We start from the raw sequence: 23,996 nt of genomic DNA on the forward strand, positions 1-23,996 counted from the left end.
TTAAAGTTTGATCTTGCCTGATGTAACTAAGTTAAATATGTCCTCCGTAAGAGGGACGTAATCCTTGTCTTTTTCATCCAGAAAGTACAGCTGGTCGGTTGTTTGATTTGGGTCGAAACCCTGCTCCACCAGATTCACCTTCATATGCTTGAACGTGCCTGTAACGTCCAAGGAGCCCTGTAATCACAGCAAAATGAATTATTGGTGGGAGGACATTTAAATAAGGCCGAAACTATCAAAATGCTTTGTAAAAATTATATCAAATGACCGGAGTAAAAAAAATACCTGAATCCTCATAAAACGTGGCCTTGCGTAAGCCGGCAGGAAGTTTTCAACATGTTTAAAAACATCTGCGGAGTCAAACCTCTGTCCTTCACTCAAAGTAACGGCAGCCATTCCAGCTCTTCCCTCCTGACCTGGAGAAAGTTAAAGAGTAGTTAATCCCCCAGAATTAACTGTTTGCAGTTCATGTTTGCAATGTAGATGTCTTGCTGTACAACAATACTGAAGAAAAGTTAAAAACCTTATGATTCTCCAGCAGGTTCTAGGTTTTAAAGGAGTTCATTTTTTCTGAGTTTTAAGCAGATTTATGGATGTTCATTTACATCAGAGATAATGATATCCCTGGAAAATAAGTCACATTGGAGCAAAGACTACATGCATCCTGTCTTTGTGTCAAGATTTGACCAGTTCGTGATTCTGAGTACTGCGATTTTTGGCATAAATTAGCACCGTCTAAGTGAGCGGGCCAAACTACAATAACTGACTTCCTGGGAGTTGTATGTCATAACATGCTCTCTTTACCAAACATATATGAAGACACTGAACCCCAAAATTGCTCCCCGTGCTGTGCATGGGTGTGTGAATGTGCTCTGAATGATTAGATTAGATCATCAGTGCCGTCATGTGTGTGAATGTCTGTGTGAATGGGTGAATGTGAAAAGTAGTGTAAAGTGCCTTGAGTGGTCAGAAGACTAAAGGTGCTACATATGTACAAGTCAATATGTGACAGACAAGAGGCATGTTTGGTCATCATGCTGCGTTTCCTGCCCCCTTTACGGTCGCAGTACACTTATTTGAACTTTGCCCTCTCACTGCTGGCCTCTCCTTTGCCGCCTCTGATTGCCGCTTTACATTCATAATCTGTGTTCACAGTTCAGCGGCAGGATCCAAAACACACACAAGACAGGATGAACCTGCACCTCCCCTCATCTGGTCTCACAAGAGCTTTGCACATAGAGATTCTGCAACAGCGTCGCAATGAAGGAACGCCGTCTTTTTTTGTTGTTGTTCACACAGGCCAAACAAAGGAGGCGTAAAGCTGCCGCAGTTGTGCTTTTACACAGAACAGGAAAATTCCAGAAGCAAAAGAGGCATCTATGTCTAGTATGTGAGCCGATCTGACCGTCAATCAGCCGCTCAAAGCCACCCTGACCCACAAACTGCCAACTTTATACATTATAGTAGCACAACTGTCTGTTGGACCGTTGCACACAATGTTTCAGTAAGGTACAGTATTCATAACTAACTGAACGCTGCTTGGTCAAGGTTTGACCTGCCTATGGGTCGACATTACTGTGTGTTGTACCCAACTGACGGCTTTCCCATTCACACAGATGTTGACTCAGCACTGTTGCCGCTCTGTGACTACCTCCTCTGCGGTCCTGCCCATTTCGTCTTTGTCCCTTTCTAACAGACAGCGGGCGTATAAGGTGAAACAGCCCTGCAACAAGCAGACTGTGTGAAAGAGGCTACAGAGACAACAACTAATTACACAATCAGGCGGTCTCTGTCAAGTTGGATATTTTGGCCAAAGTTTAATGACCAGGACACTGTTCTCATTTGACCATGGAAATGTAAATAGCACTGGGAACTGGGGCAATTTGTACCCTTTTATTGCACCATGGGTCCTGGCAGACAGTGTGTCTGGTTAATGGTAAATGAATCCAGACATTTATTTCTCTGTAATGCCCTTTGATTTAAAACATATTCCAGACGGTCAAATGAATAAATCGCAGTGTATGCTTGTCTAACGTTTTTTTGTTCTGGTTCAACAACCATCTGATTACGAAATACCTGCTGAATATGATGTAGTCAAATCATAAACACTCCATTAAACAAGTGAATGACACAATGCTACTATAGGGTGAATGTCTTTACATCTTGGACATTATGAAAGCTCATGTTTCACCACACTGTGATGTTTCATAGACCAAAATATTAATTGAGAAAATTACCAAGATTAATCATAAATAAAAAGAAGGAACACTGCTCACACACTTTGACAAGAAAAAGAACAAAGAGAAGATGTAGAGAGAAAAGCACCTGGTACTTTGACTCCATACACGTTGGCTTCTTTAATGCAGTCAACCATTGTGATGACATCAGCCACCTCAGTTGTAGCCACGTTCTCTCCTTTCCATCTATATACAATGGATAAAAAAACGTGGAGGTTTTTAAGCATCACTTTATATAAGGTAATAATAATAATTATAATACTTGTATAGCACCTTTAAAAACAGAAGTTTGCAAAGTGCTTTGACATACAAATAAAAATACACACATATATATATATACAGTAAAAAAAAGTTCCATATTAACTTATTAGTTATCTAATTGAAGGTGCTTGTAAAGAAAGAAGAGCAATTAGAAAGAGATAAAAAGATGACATCATATGTGATACATGTAAGAAGTGATTTAAAAAGAGGACACTGATTCAGTAAGCCTTATCTCCGCGGGCAGGTTATTCCAAAGCCGAGGTAGCCGGAATATGAAATCACCTGAAAGTGTCTCCGACTCGATCGTGAAAGTAGATGAAATTATCTTCGTCAATGCGCAGCAGGTCGCCAGTGTTGAAGTACAAGTCTCCTTTCTTAAAGACGTCATGTAGCCGCTTCTTCTCAGTTTGCTCCAGGTCTCTCGCGTAGCCGGAGAACGGAGCCCTCACTGATATTTCAGATACCAGAAGTCCAGGCTCACCTGCAGAAGATTAATACAGGACAGCCAAAACTTAATTCTGTCCAGTATTTTGTCTTATGACCAAATATATGAGCTCAGATAGAGCCTGACAGAGCTGCTAGTGTGGCTGTAGACTCTAATAGAGTGCCCTAGTCTCATTATACCTGACAACCCTATTCATTTGTTGTAAAGTTCTTTATTCTTATTCTATTCTTCTTCTTCATTTAAACTATAATAACCACCTTGCTGATGTAGTTTACATCCAAACTGACCAGACTTCATTTTTATTAGGAATTTAATGAAAGGTATTAAGTGCATTTTTTGGTGAAACGTGGATGCTTGACACACGTCTTCAGCCCGGCAGCACAGAAGATTTATACAAACACCACAGTTTCAAGATTAGTGTCACCAATTCAGTATCCGACCAATTGTCTCCTCTTCTGCTCCTCAGTTATGGTGTTGGATAATGGACAGAAACATTATGACGTCACAGTGAAGTTGACCTTTGACCTTTAGGGTACAAAATGTCATCACTTCCTCATTTTATACTACTGTGTGTGAAATGCTGTCATAATAAGCGTAGAACTTCTTGGGTTATGTACAAAAGTGTGTTTTGTGAGGTCACAGTGACCTTGAACATTTGTGCCACATTTGAAGAAAATCCCTTAAGGGATTCCAAAGATTTCACGTTCACCAGATTGGGACAGATGGACAACCTGAAAACATGATGCCTCAGCGCTGGCGTCAGTTGTATGAACCAGTTAATGATCTAAAGATTGTTTCCCAGATTAGTCTTAACTCCACCAGGGATATATTCTGTTAAATGTAAAAAAGAAAGCTTTCTATTCCTGTGCTTCTTCATTATTTTGGACTAAAACGGTCAAATGTAAGGACATTAAGCCTATTCAAAACATGTAAACTGCGCTTCAGGTCTCCATATTCCCTGGGAAAAAAAGAAAACTGAGGACATGCCCTCTGTGGTAACCACAGCCCTGGTACTGACAAACCTTTGGCAGCCTCGATGCAGAAACCAGAAGAATCCCTCAAAGGCGTTCCTTTATCAATATCAAATTTGATCACAGCGTATGGAAAATATCTCTGCAAGATAAAAAGACAAAAAAAATCACTGCTCATTGATGAACAGCTTTTATTTCATAATGTGGAATGAAATATGGGCATTTACCCTGTTGAGGAAGGTGTGTCGGCCAATGGCTCCCACCTTGCCGCTGTAATTATTCAGACCAAAGTTCCCTTCAGTTGCTCCATAAAACTCTCTAATTTGAACATTTCCAAACCTGCTAATGAAGTCCCTCCATACATCAGCTCTGAGCCCGTTGCCTATTGCAATTCTCACTTTGTGGCTTCGATCGTTGGGTTTCTGTCGGGGGGAAAAAACATAAGAACAGTTAGGATTGTTTTTTTTTTATTTCTGGTGACCTTTAATGTGATCGCACCAGCAATGTACGCACCTTTGGTGTGTTGCATAGGTAACGGATGATTTCACCTATGTACTGTATGACGGTGATGTTATATTTTCTGCAGTCATCCCAGAACTGAGAGGCAGAAAATTTACTCCTCAAAGCCATTGTGGCACCTACACACAGAAATCCAATGTGTTTTAATCTGCAGCTGAAAACAGTCTCTAACAAATACATCCTTTACTAATGTAAACTACTCATGCATTTGGGGTTTTGGTATTTTCACTGGATTTGCTGAAGATGAGAAAGATTTTACTCCAGCCTTAGGCGTCAAGAAAATCACTGATTCTGAGAAAACCTTTCCCTCCGTTTACAACCCTGTTTCCAAAACAAGTTGGGACGCTGTGTAAAATATAAATGAAAACAGAATGCGGTGATTTACAAACCATTGAAACCCCACGTGTAATTTGTACAGAGATTTCTCCAGATTTGCTGAATCTTTTATTATTATCATCACTACTGTAGACTCTAGTCTACTGGAGACGATGATATTGAGAAACATTATTCTTATATTGTGGCACTATTTGGCAGTGCAGTCTTTCACAGAGTAGAGAAAGACGAGGAGGGGCTTCATCTTTACTTCAGAAAGGAGGCTCTTTTTATACCGAATCATGTTACTAACCTGTTGCCAGTTAATCTCATTAATTGTGAGACGTTCCACCAGCATTTCATAACTTTTCCAGTCTTTTGCTGCCACTGTCCCAACTTTTTTGAAAAGTGTTGCTGGCATCAATTTCAAAATGGGCATATCATTTTCAAAAAACAATTTCTCAGTTTCAACATTTGATATGTTGTCTTTTTGCTACAAATAAATATTTGTGTCGATGTCTTGCAAATCATCACGTTCTGTTTCTCTTTACATTTTACACAGCGTCCCAACTTATTTGGAAACAGGGTTGTATCACATATGCCCAAATGTGTGTGTGTGTGTGTGTGTGTGTGTGTGTGTACCCTTGTCAATAGCTGCGGCGAATCCGATGAACCCGGCGGTGTGATAGAGAGGGAGGCTTACATAAATCACATCTTCTGAGTTGACTTCTGCGTCAAACAGAAAGCTCGTAATGGTCCACAGTTTGGAATGTGAGACCACCGCTGCTTTAGGGAGACCTGGCCAAGAGCAGACAGAGGTACATGTAGTGTGAGTACGGTTTCTTTTACTTTTGAATCTTAAAAATTGAACACCTGAAGTAGCTTACCTGTTGTCCCAGATGTGTATATGTAGGCCGCAGGACTTTGCAAGGTTAAATGTGACCTTAAATCTTTGGATAGAGGCTCAGAGGAGGCCCGGCTCATTCTGTCTTTGAAGCTCTTCAAATCTGCAGTCCTGCAGCTGTCGGCCACAATGAAAACAGTGGCCTGCTGCTCCAACAGACCGGGCAGGACCTCCACCACAGCATCCTGCAACTCTGGAAATAAAACCACATTTACAAGAACCAGTAATGTAAAAATGTGTAGTACTCATATAAGTTTTGCATTTAAAATTTTACTTCAGTAGAATTTCCTAATACTATTTATGTTCTTTTTACTCAAGATAGCTACTGATGTATCAGTGTGTAATTAGTATTTCAATGTTGTAGCTGGTTGAGGTGGAGCTACTTTGAACTACTTTACATACTGTTAAAGGTAAGTCCAGTGTTACCCAACCTAGGGGTCGGGTCCCTATTCAGTGTCAGCAGAAAAGTCTGAGGAGTCAAAAGAATATTAATAGGGTAGAAAAGAAAATAACATTCATACGTTGGGCTTTTCTCACTACTGGGCTAAGCTCCTTACACAGTTGCATAGGGCCCAGCCTCCTACTCCTGTGTTTATGTTTACAACTTAGCTTAAGAGAATAAGCATGATACTCTCGAGGTCAAAGTAGTGAAATTGTTTTCTGTCTGATCCATGGATGTGTGGGTCTAGCAGCAGACCCCTGTGTTGTTGTCTTATAATCCTCATCAGCAAACAACACAGCCCGATTGGTAATGTCTTTTTGACATGGTGCGAAAGCCCTGAAAATTCAACCTTGATTCAAAATAGATAACGTCGCCTTTTGCAGCTTAATAATCACATTCTGTTTTAAAGTACTCATGAAAAAAAAACAGTTTTAAAATATACATTGAATTCATGTGTGAATTAATTGCTGGGGGGGGAAAACACCCCCAGTGTGTAAAGGCCTTTATACAGTTGGCTGTGAGTGTGGTTACACAAACTTCAAAAGGTGTATATACCTGTTCACGAGAATACGTTGAATATGTTACCATCGCATGTGCATCTTGCTGGCCTTGCTGAATATTTGATTGGTGATCAGAACTCCTGTACGCACAAATCATTTGCTGCCATAATTGCATTGAAGTTGAGCCATTATCTTCTGTTATCACTATGAGTGCAACAACCACCATACTCATCTTCCATATGCAACAGCATCAGGTGTTTACTGGTTGTATATTATAAACTACACAAAATATTGATACCTGATGTGTTTTTCCTGACAATCCCTATTTAAGTTAGTCAACAAAGCTGCTACGTCACCCTCAGGGTCACCCTTACCCTGTACTCGGTTGCTTCAGCCCATGGTTATGAACTCTTTTATGTGTGTTATCTAACTTTTTAGGAGCTGGAGCTGATGGGATTTTTTGTGTGTGGTTCTACGTGTTAGGTACGTTCCCCCCTTTGTTATAAATTAACGAGGAGCTGAAGTTTAACGGGATCTCGTTGATGTTTTTGTTTGGTTGTACGTGCCAGTGTCAGAATAAACGGAGATTGCCTCCAAAGATATCTTGTTGGCCCTTGGGCAATCATTTACACGACACAACGCAGGGTACCATACACCACCAGCCACACCGGTTACACATATACAGTATACTCATTTACAGTCTTTGATACTCATCCATAAATCAAATAGAGACTTTTGACACTCGATTACAATTTTCTGACAATACTTTGGTTCTTTTACATGAATTATATCTGTAACACACGTGTACTTGTAGTTGTGTATGTGTACAGTGTGTGAACCGTACCTGCAGCTGCCACCAGAGCCTTGGCTCCGCTGCAGCTGAAGCAGTGCAACAGGGACTTGGATCTGATGTTATAGTTGAGAAAAGCAGCAGAACATCCGATCTTCACCAAACCCAACCACAGCCACAGAAACATCGGTTCATTTGCGAGAAACAGCGCGACCGTGTCTCCTTCTTTGAGTCCACTCTGCAGGAACACGTGTGCAGCTTTGTTGCTGAGCTCATCCGCGTCCTTGTAGGTAAAAGTCTCATCTTTAAAAAGGATGAAGGGTTTGTGTGGATGCGTCTTCGCCGCGTCTAGAAACCGGTCCAGGATGGAGTAACGAGTCTGCATGTATTTCAAGACACGGTCCTTCGTTTTTAATTTACTCCGCACATATTGGACATCCTGGAAAAAGTGAGCGTGTCGGAATAAAAGGACGAGAAACCCCACAGCCGCAAACACTATCCAGACTATCATGTTTATCTGTGGAGAACTAAATCACCTGTGAGTCGAGTTTTACACTACTGAGAATAAAAAGGTCGGAGCATAAACTTAAGAGGAGGAGCACAGTAGCATAAACATCACGTCAAGGAGTGGAAAAGTAACCGAACTCAGTTACAACATTAACAACATGATTTATGGCTTTATGCCAAATTTAGTCAATTCAAATGCAATATGCTACCATGCACGTCTGGTCCTATTTTGCAGGATCCAATGCAGCACACTTCTGGCTACTACAGTTTGTGCAGCATATGAGCAAAAGGGTCAAAGTTCAAGTGGCAATGTGATAAAAAGTAGTATTGTATTCATACTGAATGCAACAATACATGCAAGTGCAGCTGCAAAACATTAGCTACTAAATGCAAAAAATGGAAAAGTATGCAATTTGGAATGAAAAATGGTTGGGTTAACTGTATTTACTTTGTCATTAATTATTACCAAGAGTAATATCTGATATAAACTACTTTTTCTCTCTTTTAAAAACAGATTTTTTTTGAAGAGGCTCTGCTCCCACACAGATGAAGGATTCTCTTACATTTGCGATAAAATTTATTAAAATGAACTCAATATAAAAAAAACATGTATAATCTATGCGCAGCATATCTTATTAATGTGACATAAAACATTTAAAAAAAACAGACACACTGGAATCTAAATCTGACAGAGACAACAGAACATATGAGCTTTGTGTAAACCTGCACCTGATCTACCCAGTGGTATTTAAAGTACAGGGGTACAGTAAGCTGCCAGTATCAGCCGCTCAGGATAACACAAGGTAAATATATTACTGTGTTGGCAGAGCTACGACTTTTGACCTGTAAACATTTTCATCTGTGATGTAAGACTACCATAAAGAGCACGGCTGCAGAAGATACACGCAAACCCTCGCTTTCATGAGCCGACAGAGATATTCATGCTAAACAGAAAGGTGTTTGTTCAAAGTGAAACACCTCTAGAAACCAGCCTACAAAGTAAATTAACCATTGTTGATATAAGTTAACCATTGCTTGATTTAAAACAAAAAACTCTTGCTGCTTTTTTAAACCTAGACTGAAATGCTGAAATGTACAAGAGGCCAAAATAAATGGCCTCAATAGACATTTTGACCAGAATAGAGAGCTACAAAATGTATCCAGTGTTTCTTTACCGGGAGAAAACTACAGATTAAAGCAATAGTTTTTGTAGTTTTGTAAATCCAATTAGAGAACTTTTTATCCAGGAGTTAAAAAAAAGTACAGATATGACAGTGGTATCAATCATCTCATCTATCTACTTGCAAGAAAACCCTATTTAAAAGGCACCATTTGGTAAGCTAACTGAAATTGTCAAGTCATTTCCAAACTTTTCTTCCTACTTCCCTTCATACCTACTCTTCACTTTATCATTTTTGGTGGTAGAGCGGACTGTCGAAGCCGCTGTCCTGCTGCCGTTGTCTTAACTCAGAGAACAGAGGCCTGGAACAAATAACGTGCTGCTTCTCTCCCTCAGAGCCAGGGGTGGGTTCTCTGTGTGTACGTATCTGTGCATGCTGAAAGTTCAAGGTCTGGGTGTGTGGTGTCTTTTTGGCAATTTCATTATAGACAGTAAGGTCAGAAACATCCGGGGTGAGACCGCCAAACTCTCCTGAGTCTCTGCCTGATGCAGCAGAGAAAGAAAAGGGCTTCACTGGCTCTACTTTCCTGCCTGAGTAAGAGAGTCCTGAAACCTGGGAGCCTGTCTCCGAGTCACTGCTGGTCGCACTCCAGTTGGTCCTTCTCTCATCTCTGACAGGAGCCTCCTGTACGAGGAACGGTTTCCTCTGTTGCTCTGAGTCGAGGCGGTTGTCTGCGTTGCTGGAGTCAACTCCCTGCAGGTACAGCTCCCTGTTTTTACTCCTCACAGACACATTGACAAAATCCACCTGGGATGAAGAAGCCATCTGTTGAGAACGTTTGTAAGAGTGGAGGTGTGTGTGAGCAGCACTTTGTGGTTTCAGTCCTGTATCTACGGAGGCATCCTCCTTCCCAGGAGCAGCAATGCCCTGGTGACTCAAAGGATTAGTCCTCGCTGAATTAGGAGAAGTCTTTTCTGTGTGGGATCTCTCCTCTGGCTTGATGTCAGGGAGCTCAGGTAGTGTTGACGGGTTCTGACTGAAACCTGCGTTTCGACCTGGAAGACAGTCAGCTGTGGGCACAGCCATCAAACAACCTATTAATACAAAATTCCCACCAAATCCATCCATCATCTATCATCTTCAACCGCTTGTTTCTAACAGGGTCGCAGGAGGTGGAGCCGATCCTAGCTGACATTGGCCAGTCAATCGCAGGGCACATAGAGACAGACAACCATTCACACTCACGTTCACACCTATGGGCAATTTTAGAGTCATCAATTAACCTAACACATGCATTTCTTTGGACTGTGGGAGGAAGCCGGAGAACCCGGAGAAAACCCATGCAAACAAGAGGAGAACATGCAAACTCCACACAGAAGAGCTGCCCTATTCCCACCAAATGGATATTTTAAATTTAAGAAACACCCACTTGTACAGTAAAACAGCTCTGCACAGCAGGACTCACTTTGTAAACTGTAGTTCTTTCCAGATTTACTTTTGATAGGCGTCTCAAGCACTTTAGCCATGGCTGCCAGCTTGCTTGCAGCATTCATTATTTTCTTTTCCGCCCTGCAGAAAACAGGAAGATCAATACAATTAGCTCGAGGAGCCGTGATAAAGCAAGCAAACAAGTTTTGGACAATTATGGCCTCTTGCCCTGAAGTCTTTCCCCCGTCCTCCAGTAACTCCTGTAGACAGTTCAGATAATAGCGCCGCATCTTTCTGGCAGTGTCCTGCCTTTCCCTCTGCACCTCCGTGCGGATCATCTCTGCTGCCCGCTCCCGACTCTCCTGGAGGTAACGCAGCATGTCTCCTGACATACAAAAACAAAATTATAATCTGGGATTTTCACTACTTACATGTATGGGAAAAAGACTTGACGATGTCTCTTTCCTCGATTCCTTCAGAGGGGCGTAACATTGAATTCTGGTACCCCTAAAGACAGAATATTTAAAATCCACACAGGTATACATATATAAAAAAATCAACACCATTACCAACCTCTGATCTTTTCCACAGTTGTCAGGTAATACTGCTTCATCTCCTCGAGGCCTTGCTGAATATTTTGTTGGTGATCGGATCTACTGTAAGCAAGAACAATTAATTTGTTTTCATAATTGTATTGAAGTTGAGTCATCATTAACTACTGTACTACTGAAATACATATATCAAATAAAAGCCTCTTGTATTTGCATTTTTTCTAGTTTGAATGCTTAGAAGAACTTCATTATCTACTAAAGCCAGGTTTTGTAAATAAATACTAAGAATGACTTGATTTGAATATTACTGAAAAGTAAAAGTCCTGAACAACACAAACCCTGACGATTCTTTGGCTCTCTTCAGCTCCTCCAGCTGCTGCAGATGTCCCTCCTTCGCCTTTTGTATGCTGCTTTCATGCTCATCTAGAATACACAGATAAATCACATGTTGAGTAAATCTGTTTAAATGACATTAAAAAAACATTTTAAATGCAATATACAGTATACCTTTCAGATGCTGCATGGCAGTTTTGTGCTCTCGAACACTGTGCTGGAGTTGACGACAGGCTTTCTCCAAGTGTCTCTGGAGCTCCTGGTTCTTCTTCTGCAGTTTGCATAAAGTCTCAGCGCACTCCTTCCTGCAACGAGCCGGCTCCTTTCTCTGGGACAAAGAGCCTGGAAATGGTGGACAATTTCATCATGTAAACTTATTGATGGGCACTAAACTATAGTCTAATCAAAATAATTAATACTGCATGTCATATGGATTTTCATAATGCACATTACATACTTTGCATTTTGCTTATTTCTCTCTCATACTGCTCCTGTGTTTCTTTTATCACATCGCTCAGTCTCTCCTCACTTATCTGTAGGGGCATAAACAAAACCATAAAAAGGGTAAAGCAACTTGTTAACATTGTGCTACATGAAATACAAGAGATAATAAAAACAGTATGTTGAAACATTGCATTGATAAACATTTGGGAACTTGCTAATTTCAGTGTGCAGACAGCCTCTGCTTTTCCTTTGTTGCTTTATCCTGCAACTGTACCCAAGTGGGAAAGGACATTTCTGCTATAAATTAAACACTGAGCAGAGCCAGTCCCCTTAAATAATTACGGATAAAATCGCTTATTTCATCTTTAGATAACAGATAACCAAATGAAAACTCACTTTCTTCCATTCTGTCTTGGCTTGAGATACTGCTCTGTTGACTATGTCTTTGCAGGATGTTTGGAAGATGTGTGTTATTGTGCCCTGTGGTGTGGCCCTACTGTTTTCTTCAGTGCCCTGTTGATCTGTTTTGAGATCCCTGAGAAGTTGTGCCTGGACCTCTGCCAGACCAGTCTGAAGCTCTGCTACTAATTCATCTCTGATTTGCTTTCTCTGGGACTGCTCCTTCTCTGCATGCCGACATCTCCACTCCTCCTCTCGGTTCCTCAGAGACTGCTGTAGCTTGGCCTCCATCTTCAGGAGCAGCTCCTTCTTTTGAAGATCGGCATCCTCTCTGGCCTGCTGCAAAGCCTGCTCCAGCTTTTTGTGCTGCTCTTGTAACTTGTTTTGGTACACCTGTTCACCGCGGACCTGGACGACGGAGATCTCCTGTTGTTTGTCTCGGTTCCAGGCTGCTCTAGCTCCGGCCAGCTCCGCCTTCAGCAGGGCAGCTTGCTCTCTCCTCCCTTGCTCCAGCTGAGTCTGGAGAGCTGCCACCTCCTCTTGGAGGTTCTCCACCCTCTGCGTTTCAGAGATCTCCTCGTCCAGCTGGTTCTTGTGCTTCCTATGCCACTGCTCCTCTGCCTTCCTCAGGGCCTCGGATACCTGACGCATTTAGATGGAGGGATATGAATTATCAGAAAAAGAAAAGTCAGTTGACAAAAGTGACACATTTTATCTGGCAAAGATAAAACCATGTCGTACCTGTTGTTCTGTGCGTTTCTCTTGTTGTTCTTCCCATTTCTCCCTCTCGGTTTGGAGAGAGGCTTGGTATTCTGGTAATGAAGTTAAATCTTCAATCCAGCGACTGTAGGCCCTGGTTACGGCACCTTCAACCTGAAACACCACCACTTCATTTGTCATGTACCAATGATACAATAGATGCAAATGTTTGGGGAATAGAGCATGGTATGTTGGAAAGAAGTTGGGCTACATTGTAATGGCCCACTACTTCCTCCTTTCAAATAACAAGGTAAATCAACATACAGCAAGACAATCTAAAATTAAAAAAAATTCTAAACTCAGGTGAATATCAGCGTTAGAAATATTATTGGCTTTGGATTGATTGGTGCCCCTCATACAAAATGTACAATAAAGCATGTTTGGCAAACTAGCACAGGGATTATCAAAAACCAGACCTGTTTGGCCATGTCCTCCAGGTGTTTCTCATGTAGCTCTCTATGGGCTTGTTTCCTGGCTTCCTCCACAGCTTTGCGTTTGACTTTGTCAGCCTCCACTTGCAGCTGCCGTTTCTGGGCACTGAGCCTGGAGTCCAGCTCCTCAACAGTAATTGTCACACTGCTGTCCTCAATCTCATCTGCCTGACAGGTGGCCTCAGCAGTATCTTTGCGTTTCTCTCTACTGGCCTCCTCAAGCCTCTGGACCCAGGTCTTCTCCAACTGCACAGGAAGAATACAAACTTTCAAGTTCAAAATTTCATTTATATAGCACCTTTTAAAAAAAGAGAACATATTTATATATGTGGGTATCGATATCAGTTAGAGTTGTAAGATATCAGCATAACAGATATCTGCGAAAATCCAGTGTTGTGCATCACAGGATACAGATGTAGAAAATAAGACACATATACAGCTGACAGAAGGGACGGATGGTGGCCGGAGAGCTGATACAGGAATTCATGTAGGAGGTGAAGTTATCAGGACTAATAAGAAAAATCTCGGTTTTGTGAGTTTAGCTGAAGGAAAGTGACATCCATTCCTTAGCGAGTACCAGTATCATCCATGTCCCTTGGCTTCACTGAAGCCACTGGAAAGATATGGCTGCGTGTCGTCAGCATACAGTACTTCAAAACTATTAAAGGCAGGCTATGTAATCGGATACAGGTAAAATTGTTTTTAAGAACAACTCCAATGCCCCCACCACAACCTCAAGGACAGAGTTCCACTAGAAGGTAGCAGTCTCCAGGTTTAGTGATAATTCCAGATTGTGAGATACAATAAGTTTTGTTAAGAATAACAGTCTTGTTTAAAAGAGGTCTGGCGTTACACAACACAGACACGGCTTAAATGAGAGGTTTGGATGGGTGTGAATTCTTTATGGAGATGTGAGTCACAATATTCGAGGAGGCTGACTGTGTTTGGAATTTTTTTTAGTCTGTTGTTACTATAACAGATAGGATAGACAGAAGGAGGGCGTGGTTCAGCCAGAGGAACAGAGGGCTGTATCCTGGGCCAGAGGGAGAGACAGAAATACACAGGATAGGCACGTGAATGCATGGCCAGTATGCAGCTACATGTCAGACTGGAATTAGGGACTTGAGGGAGCTGGACAGTTGGTACAGGAAACAATACCTTTTGTAGTTCCTCCTTCCAAGCAGCCTTGGCCAAAGCTACGTGAGAGTTCACCTGCTGCTGGATCTCAGTCTCCTTTTCCTTGGACCAGTGAGCTTTGACCTGGTTTATTGAGGTCTGATGCTGAGCCTCAAGTTCAGCCCTCAGCTTCGCCACAGCTGCACCACTCTCTTCTCGAAACTTCTGCTGGGAATGAGAATCAAATTATTAATCATTCTCAGTCCACCGGCAATCTATGTCGGATACAGGCAACTTCATCACTGTGAAAAAGACCGAAATACAGCATGGAGATATAAAGTAAACAAACTGTGAGTCTGAGTGAAGACATACACAATCAGTACAGAAGTAAATAGTAACGTACTAATTTTAATTAGGGCTGTATCAAATAGCTTGAAGCTTCATTCATAACATAGTCATTCAAGTTCTAAATCAATATTTGAATGCTTCAATTCAATTCAAAAAAACTTTATTGCTGTGCAGCTTTTTTCTTTGCATGTCTAATCCATCTATTTAAACTCTTTTTTTGCAGAGTTGCATCATTATTTCACTATCATTATTTTATCTGTCTGTAGGTTTGCCCTAGTATAAATCAACACAGAACAATTCCAAATTATCATTTACCCTACAATAGTGTATTTTATATTTCATTTTTTTATTTCTCCTTGTTGATGGGCATAAGAACCAACTGCTTCTGATAAACATATTAGGATCTTGCAAACCTCATTTTCTCTGATCAAAGCCTCCTCCTCCTTCTCCTTGCGTAGGTTTTCTTCGAGCATGTCCTTCTCCTTGCAGACAGATATGTAGCACTCTTGCACAGCCAACATCTTATCATTGGCCTCAGACAGCTGGGACCTGTGAAGAAATATACATTAATGAGCTTTGCCACCCGCAAAGACTTCCAGATAACAACAATTGTCCGTGGCCAGTGCAGAGGACTCACTGTAACTGTTGGACCTGCTGCTGGTGCTGTGCAGTCAGCTGTTCAATCTGAGCATCATGGTCCAGCATGAGCTCAGTTCTGATGCTGTCCACCACGTCGTCCCTGTACTGCTGATGAATCCGCTCAGCTCTACATGAAGGAAACAAAACTTTATAAATATGTAAATACCCACTTTATGATGAAAACATGACATCAGATTTTATTTTGCTCCTTCTTACCTCGCAGCAGCCTCCTGCTTCTCTTGATCCAGGTCCTGGATCATCTCTCTCATCTTGGTGCAAAGCTCCAAGTTGGCACATCTCACCTTCTCCTCACTGTGCTTCAACTCCTTATTCTTCTTTTCTAACATCTAGAGTTTGGATAGAGCACCATCAGTCGTCATATACAGTAATTATATTTTATTATTAAAATTGAATTGATTTGACGAAACAACAACCAACCTCCACTTGTTCCTGCAAGTGTTGTTTTTCTTCCTTTAGTCTAGTGAACTCTTTCTCAGACTCTCCAGTTATATCTAGATGTTTCATCTGACTGGTCTCTCTGACCTGTAAACACAGGTGACGTTTTTTTAGAACCATTTGATCTGTTACCTCTTATTTATACATTGTCTTATGCTTGTGCCATACCATGTCTTTGATGTCATCGTTTTTTTTTTAAACCAACCCAACTGGATAATTGTGGTTAGAAACATGCATGAATATATTATTCTAATCCTTTCAGGTCTATATGTTTAATTAGTAATTAGTAGTCAGCTTACCTGAACCAATTGCATGTTTTTCTTTTTTCTGTGTTTATTTGAAAGAATTCAATGTATCTACCTAAATCTGAATCATAGCCATCAAACAGTGTATACCAGTACAGTTTTAAATGCTTTGCTCAGCTATGCAATATTAAGGCTTGTCTAGTGTCTAGTCGTGTAGGTGTTAGTTCTTACTGAAGAGCAGAGCTTGGCTTCATCTAATTGGGTCTGCAGCTCAGTCACTCGACCCTGACAGAGAAGGAGCTCCTCCTGCAGCTGACTGATCTTCTGCCGCTTCCCCTTCAGACTTCCCAGGCAGCGCTGCATCTCCACTCGCAGCAGCCGCAAAGCTTCATCTTTGGGCAGCTTGGAATCCGACAGGTGAGCCAGGGCAGCACTGACCAAACAGTAGGGAAAGTTAGATTTCAATTGATAGGAGTGGATATATTAAAGTAGAAATATTGCCAATTGACAAAGTTTCACAGTCTATACTAGCAGCACTCGTGACATGAAGACAAAAAGGACAGCATCAGTGTGATTGTAATGATGACATGTCTCTGATCTATAATCATGGTTTACCTGTGAAGCAAGCCATTTTTTGTGTTTGTTTTCTTTAATCCTAAATCCACACAGGATTCAGACAGCTGGTTCTCCAAGTCACTGCTCAGGTCTAATGCAATAACGCCATGTTTCATAGCAGATTCATACAGAGTGATTTGCTCCTTCAACTCAGCCAGATCCTCCTTTAGAATAACATTTTTAAAAAGGTTAAATCAACTAAGTTACATTTTGTGTAATAATGTTTTGAGAGTGGTTCCATTGTGGGGCAGGCAAAGAAAAAATCAGAGCGCAGACCTGTAAGACTCTGTTCATGTTTTCACTCAGTGCCTTGGCTGATTGGGTCTGTTGAAGTTTGATTTGTAACTGACTCATCTCCTGCACTGAACCTAAAGGAAATAGAACCGCAGCAGAGAAGAAACAATCATTTGGAATTGAGCAAATTAAAAATAAAACACATGTGCATAGAAGTAGTTCATTCGTGTTCTGTGATTACTTCTCTGAGTTTAAGTCTCCACATTAGCTCACTTGTCTGCAGCAGCTTAGCACATTGTTGTTGATTCTCCTCCAGACGCTGAGTGAGGGTGTTTACGACTCGGGCTCTCTCCAGTTGTTCTTCTTCTCTTTGGCGCTCCACCTGCTTCACCTGTTCTCTTAACCTCTGACCGACATCAATCTGGACCCAACAAAACAACAACACAGGAGTTTACCATGTCTGCACGCGGATTACATCTCCTGTGACAGTAAAACTACAGACCTGTTCGTTCAGAGCCTGCAGAGTAGAGTCCAGTTTCTGCTCTAATGTCAACAGTGTAGCGTCATGCTGCTCCTTTATGACAGTAAGGTCTCTGTCATGCTGCTGCCGTGTTTTGGACAGTGTGTCAGAGCGACAAAGCTCCAACATCTGCTGTTTCATGCTATCTACTGCAGCCTCTGCCACCCTCTGCTTCTTCATGTTCTGCACACAAAATAAAAACTACTGTATAAACACACTAATGTCCAGATTATAAAATCAGCAGAATCCTTTTGGGTCTGTTGGAGAATCATTTCAGTGAGACATTCACATTATTTCATATCGGATTTTTTTTATTTCTGTAAAGTTAACACTGCTTTTGAATGAACTGAATAAATCCTATATAATGATAATGATAATGATAATGATAATAATAATAATAACAACAAGACTGAAGTCTGGTCCTTTAATTACAGATTGACCTGATGTTTTGCAGGTCTTGTATTTAGATTTAAACAATTAAAAGAGAGAAGAACGAGGAAAACAGTGGTGTGTGGCTATGCAGAACTAACCTCGTGGTCTCTCGCAGTAAGGACCTGTACTTGCTGCTCCATTGCCTTCAATTTGTTTTGCATTTGAACCTCTCTCTCCTTGGCCTCTTCAACCAGTTGACTTGATTCCTTTAGACTCACGGCGAGGCCATCCTTTTCATCTATTGATGATAAAAGAATTAAAAAAAAAAAAATTAAGTTACTTTACCCCAAGCAGCATATCCAGCAAGAGTTCAAGAACAAAAAAGATCAGTTTTGCTCCAAGCGTTTCTGTCGATAGTTCAAGCCCCCGTAACAGCCAAGTGAAGACGGATCCTATTTTGTTTCCTTCTAGCAATCTTAATCAATGCTACAGATGAAGATAATCAGCACTTTGGCTTTTAATGGTGTATCAGCAAAAACAAACATATTCAGAAAGTATCAAGTATCAAACACAATGTTCAGACATTGTGAAACACTATTGTTTAAAAGAGGCGGTCCCTTATAAGTCTTCAAGGTGGTGAAGTGAGTCGATTCATTTCAAGCTTGTGCAGTTTGTTTAATTTTTCCACAACAGCTTACATTTTAGCTTTAAAAAAATTAAAGAGAAGATAACAACATATCAATAAGTGAAAAACAATTCCAACCCTCCATTGTGTGAAACATACCTTTGGCAATTGCAAACTGATGCTCGACATATCTCATATTACGTCTTGAATCCTCCAGTTTTCGCTCCAAGTCTTCAATTTGCCTCTGCTGAGCCTTGTTTAAAATCTGCAGCTGGGCAAGCTGCTCTCTATCAGCAGTTTCTGAAATACAGCACACAATTTATGTTTATCATATTTCAATCACTGACCCCCTTTAAATAGTGTAGATTCATTTTAAGTTTCAGTGGAAAGGCTAAATGCGTGTTACTCAGAGCCAGCGTGACTGTGGGAGACTGGAGGAGCTCAGAGAGACACATTTGTCCCTACACTGGCAAATTTGAAAGCCTGTACTGCACTTTTGCTCATAATGCAAGATCATACTTTGCTACTCCAAAGGAATAGGAACCCTTAAAGGGAAGGGTCGGGGGAGAGGTATTCAATTGGTTATAATCTCTAACTCACCAGTAGATGATGCTATATCCTACACAATGTTTCTTTAATGTAATATAATTTCTTTTTCCACGCAGGATTTTTTTTTTATTATTATGAGTCAATTTAGTTAGAAACTAAATACTGAAGCCAGTGTTTCCCATCAGATTACTGGGCAGGAACCCAGGTAAATGTGTTTTGTCTGCAGACTGATGAATCTCAATGGTAAACTGAAACTTTGCTTATCTGTAATAACACTGTTAAAGGATGAATTTGTTCAGCTGATTCAGGAAATTCCCAAATTAAGATTTATGATTGAAAGCTACTTTTTTTAAACCATTACTTTGATTTACATTTCACTGTACTACTGTGCTATTAATACAGCAACTTCATCAAGACTGTCAGACTCACGTTGTGTCGAGTCAAGGAATTCTCTTTGCAGGTGGTCAAATTGACCTTCTTGGTGAACAGCCTGTGAGTTGAACATCTTTGGCTGATGGACAGGAGGGTGAGGATTGTAGCTGGCCTTGTGCTGATCTACTCCTCTCTGAAACACTCCAGACTTTAAATTCTGAAGATCGAACCAGAAGAAACACAGTATGTTTGAAATAAATATATCACTGTGTTCATTAACTAAGTTGCACAAGTAAACTATTTTCTCTTTTTCAAACGCAATACAACTCTATGACTGGTGGATTGCCAGACATCCAGATGTTTATTTCAAATTATTAAGAAAAAGGTAAGGGAAATGCATGTATATCTCATACATAAATAAGTACATCTGAAATCACATGTATGATATAATATAAAGGTAAATGTAATCCACTCACTTGAAAATGGTTTCTACCGTTGTGTTCCCCGTAGTTTTGGTCTTCTCTGCATTCTCCTTCTCCATTATACATTAAAGCCTTATTAGTACATTGAGGGTATGGTTTAGACTTGTACTCGTCTGTGGAGAAATCATTGATCTCTGTAGATTTTTCTGTGCCCGTGCTGGTGTATGTGTAATCTCCCTCGGTGAACTGATGGTCCTGGTTCCAGGTGTGAGGCAGAGGTTGATTTTGAAGGTGATGTCCATTGATCGGAACAGGTCCATTCTCATAAGTGTACTCATCATGGGAGCGCTGATCATATCCAACTTCACAGTTCTTCAGAGAAACATTCACAGTAAAAGTAATAAGTATTTTTTCCTTTTGAAGTTCTGAAAACGAAATCTATCAGTAAAAACAAACCAACAACCTACCTGTTCATGAGAAGTTGGCCTTTGATCTGACCATTGCTGAGTCCATGCAGACTGTGGGCTGAGTGAAGAGGAGAAAAAAGCCTAAATAAATTACAATGCAATCAGGTAGGCCTGATTTTTGTTTTGTTGTTTTTTTTAACACACCAAGAATGCTCCAAATCTGAGATTACTCATGTGTTAACAGCAATGTGTGTGTTACCTGTTGGCAGTGTTTTTACTGCTGCAGGGAGAGTACTCCAGCTCTGGGGAGGAGTTGTCTCTGCTGTCCTCCAGCATGTCATCCGGCAGGTCGGTGAGCAATTTGTGGAGCTGTGGAAAAACAGCACATGGAAGTGAGTCATCAAGGTTGCTCCGCAACAGAGTTATAAAGTATTCCAGATAGAAAATGTCAGAGCACTGACAGCCTGAGATGTGTGGGGCACATGTGAGGCGATTTTAAAACAAGCTAAAGCAAAATGATATTGTCTTGAGGGGAATATGGCCCAATGTAGCCGATAAAAACATTTTGTGCAGGTTTAAGCGTTCACGAACATGTTGTTCTTGTATGCGTCATTTTTTAGCAGAACGATAAATAATTTAAGTCAAGAAACATTTTCAAAGACTCACTGGTTTAAATATGAGGATCTGCTGCTTTCAGGTTTTTATATAAATCAGTTATGAAGAAGGTTAGTTGAGTAGTAGTTAGCAGAAGAAGTTGCAGCCCTAATTGAACAGTTAGTATAAAATGTGCAAATACTTCTTTTTTTTTGGACCATTCAATCAAACTGATAAACAAACTACTGACCAACAACAATGTACTTTTTCTGTCAAAACATCCTAGCTCTTAATGACACAAGTCAAATTCTCCTCTGCATAAATAACAGACTGACCAGACTTAGTTTACAGCCAGCAATGTCTGATGAACAAGCAGAGCCAGCTGGACTTACTTCCCACAAGGACTGTTGAATATTCCTCAAATCCTCCACTGTGTCCACAACTGAAGGACCCATATTATCTCGCTTACACATTTAACTAAGATTCAAGTGGCAATTCTGCTTCAGCTATGAAGCCACATGATTTCCGTAGAGAAGACTTTCAGCGTGAAACATCCAAAACGTGGCAGGCATGTTGTCAGCTCCCTGCGGTATTGTTGTGTTTTGCTCCCAAAGAACTCCATTGTAAACAGGCAAAACATATAGCTAGGCTAACTGGAGCAGAAACATTCCAATTACTGGTGGCATACATTTTCCACTTGGCCAACTTGCATGTACTTAACAGGAAAATATCCAAGAAAAAAATCCATTTGAGAATTAATATTCAAAGCCCCATTCCTTTGAGTATTGCAGCCCACTGGTCAGACTTTCAGTGACAGCTTCTTCATGCTTGCTTTAGTTACTCAAGTACAAGTTGGGCTAAGCACAGAAACAAGGTAACCTAAATAGAGTGAAAGTAAGGAAACCACAGGGCAGAGCTAGTTTCTGTGTGACACACCTGGAAGGAGGCATGTTTGAGCCAATAATAGCTTAGGTTCATAGTGCAACAGATTGTAGGCGTGGGTACTAACATAACATACCTGTCTAGCTGTTAAGCTGATGGTGCTTGTGAAATTCAAACACAGCTCAAATGCTTCAGCAAAAAAACCCAAAAGACCACATTAACTCAGAAAAACGTCATCGCAATCTGCATATTCAATGAAGAAAAAGTTATCACAATCAACTTTACTGCCAAGTACGTAAACAGATTACATAGCTATAGCATTATCATCGCAATAAAGACAAGCAATGCAAACAGCACTGCACATACCACAGGTTATTGTTCTATAATTCAAGGATGCCTGTGACATCTCCTGCCGTCTGATATGTTGGAAATATGTACAATGAAGAAACCAGCAGGGGCTCAAGAAATCACAGTACTTCACATAACAAAATCGCACTGGCAAGTGATAGAAGCAGGCAATCTTAAATACTTCTTAAATCCGGGTGTCAGACAGGGCTGCCATATCTCGCCATATTTCAGGGTTCCTGCATATTTTTCATTTCAAAATTCCAGACTTTTCCAGACTCAAATTTCCAGACTTCTTTTTAAGTCAATATTAAACATCTGAAAACAGATTGTTAGATGCTTATGTCAATAAATGGTTTTGAAATCCAACTTTTAACACATATGTTAAATTCTGACTAGGTATGCTATTGTGTTTATGTAATTACAAGACATTTTTACATACGTATTGTAGCTCATAAAAGTGAATGAGCTCAATGTTCAAAGCACAGCATTTTATTTAAGCTAATTGCTAAAAGAGTGCAATTAATAACTGTGAACCTGCAACCCATACACACAGTAACAGTAGGGATGATCAATTAACCAGGGAACTATAAAAGAAAACATGCAGTAACTCTTTGCTTCATTGGATTTAGATGGAGTAAACATACTTGAACGAAAGGAGACTTTGGTAACCTGACAACCTTCTACAGTCAGCTAGATTAGTGAGACAATAGTCTGAAAACAATACAAACATTTTCCAAACTCTTTTTTCCATCTTACACAGACCTGGAAATTACTCCAATTAAATTCCATACTTTTCCCATACTACGTAGGAACCCTGATATTTGTTCCTAATTTGTGCTCAGTAGTCTCTGATTTCACCATGCTCAGGCCCTTCTAATTTATCACAATAGCTGGAAAGGAGATCATTATTAGCTGGCTTACAACACTTTTTTTTTTTTTTTTAAAAGGATGCTTCACAGGTTTCAGTTGCCTTCTTACAATTAAGACATTTTCTAGTGCCTCTGGATGGTTTCAACAACATGTCATACTCTGTATGCCTTACTTGTTCAGAGTATGACATGTTGTCCTATACCACCAAAGGAATATGCTTTAGTTTTTGATGCAATCCCTCCCCTTGCTGCCATGACCAGAAGCTCAGTATTTCCTGAATCAACTTTACTACCACTGGATCTTCTTGTTACTGGTGTTGGTTGGATCTGTTGCTTCTCTAAAAAGATCATTAAAAGCTAGAATACATGTTTATTTCTTGCTTGATTACAAAAGGAAGTGTCTTTGTTCCAAATGCCGTTTCCTACTGGAATAACCTTCAGGCCTCCCTTTCATGTGAGAATCTCTTCTACCAACGCAAATCAATACCATAGTCAGTTCGACCATATTACTTGCAAAATCTCATTCATATATCAAAATTGTCCAATCATAAATAATATTTTTTCATTTTTGAAAATTAATTCAAAACAATACAGTACATCAATCCTGTATTCTAAAAACAAGAAACATATTAAAACTCTGAATCAATGTACCCTATATAGTTCTTTTGTAAGCTGATTTGTTATTTCTGTCTATGTTCTGATCCCCTGGCATGTTCTGTTTTGGTTCGTTGCTGCCAACTAGACACACCCTGTAACTGTAACACACATGTTATCCTAAAACCTTACAATGTTGTAGCTATGAGTCTGATAACTTACCTCTTGCTCTCTTGCATAGTCCTCTTGATCATATTCTTCTTCATCATGCTGGGTTTGAAGAGCAGCACTGTCAAAATCCATAGACATGATGAACCTAGTGGTGAAGGGTGCTCTGTGAAAAGAGGTGCAAAGACACAACCGGGAAATTATTTGTTAAAGTGTGATGTTAAAAATAGGAGGATAACTCCTTTTAACTCAGCTAACATAACACTA

At 40.4% G+C, this 23,996-nt stretch overlaps 2 protein-coding genes across 2 annotated transcripts; both read right to left on the bottom strand.

Moving 5' to 3' along the window:
• On the bottom strand, window positions 1-7,892 carry LOC310949109 (long-chain fatty acid transport protein 2-like; the record flags this gene model as incomplete). The annotated part of the gene is made up of 10 exons (XM_083916442.1): window positions 1-177; window positions 286-416; window positions 2,326-2,423; window positions 2,781-2,979; window positions 3,966-4,056; window positions 4,142-4,336; window positions 4,428-4,552; window positions 5,388-5,543; window positions 5,633-5,842; window positions 7,436-7,892. 10 exons carry the CDS (start codon window positions 7,890-7,892, stop codon window positions 1-3), a joined length of 1,839 nt encoding a protein of 612 aa, XP_083772568.1.
• A 1,116-nt stretch (window positions 7,893-9,008) lies between these two features.
• cep152 (centrosomal protein 152) lies at window positions 9,009-23,870 on the bottom strand (the record flags this gene model as incomplete). The annotated part of the gene is made up of 26 exons (XM_083917297.1): window positions 9,009-10,079; window positions 10,475-10,822; window positions 11,011-11,093; window positions 11,327-11,411; window positions 11,496-11,663; window positions 11,779-11,854; window positions 12,162-12,806; window positions 12,906-13,037; window positions 13,340-13,600; window positions 14,513-14,698; window positions 15,253-15,367; window positions 15,456-15,584; window positions 15,674-15,804; window positions 15,896-16,000; window positions 16,390-16,591; window positions 16,774-16,937; window positions 17,050-17,141; window positions 17,281-17,428; window positions 17,510-17,710; window positions 18,058-18,197; window positions 18,684-18,824; window positions 19,503-19,653; window positions 19,922-20,239; window positions 20,335-20,392; window positions 20,534-20,643; window positions 23,784-23,870. 26 exons carry the CDS (start codon window positions 23,868-23,870, stop codon window positions 9,298-9,300), a joined length of 5,058 nt encoding a protein of 1,685 aa, XP_083773423.1. The 3' UTR covers window positions 9,009-9,297.
• Between the last annotated feature and the right edge of the window lie 126 nt (window positions 23,871-23,996).

Source organism: Echiichthys vipera (assembly GCF_963691815.1).
Source record: "Echiichthys vipera genome assembly, chromosome: 7".
In the NCBI taxonomy this organism is placed as follows: domain Eukaryota; kingdom Metazoa; phylum Chordata; class Actinopteri; order Perciformes; family Trachinidae; genus Echiichthys; species Echiichthys vipera.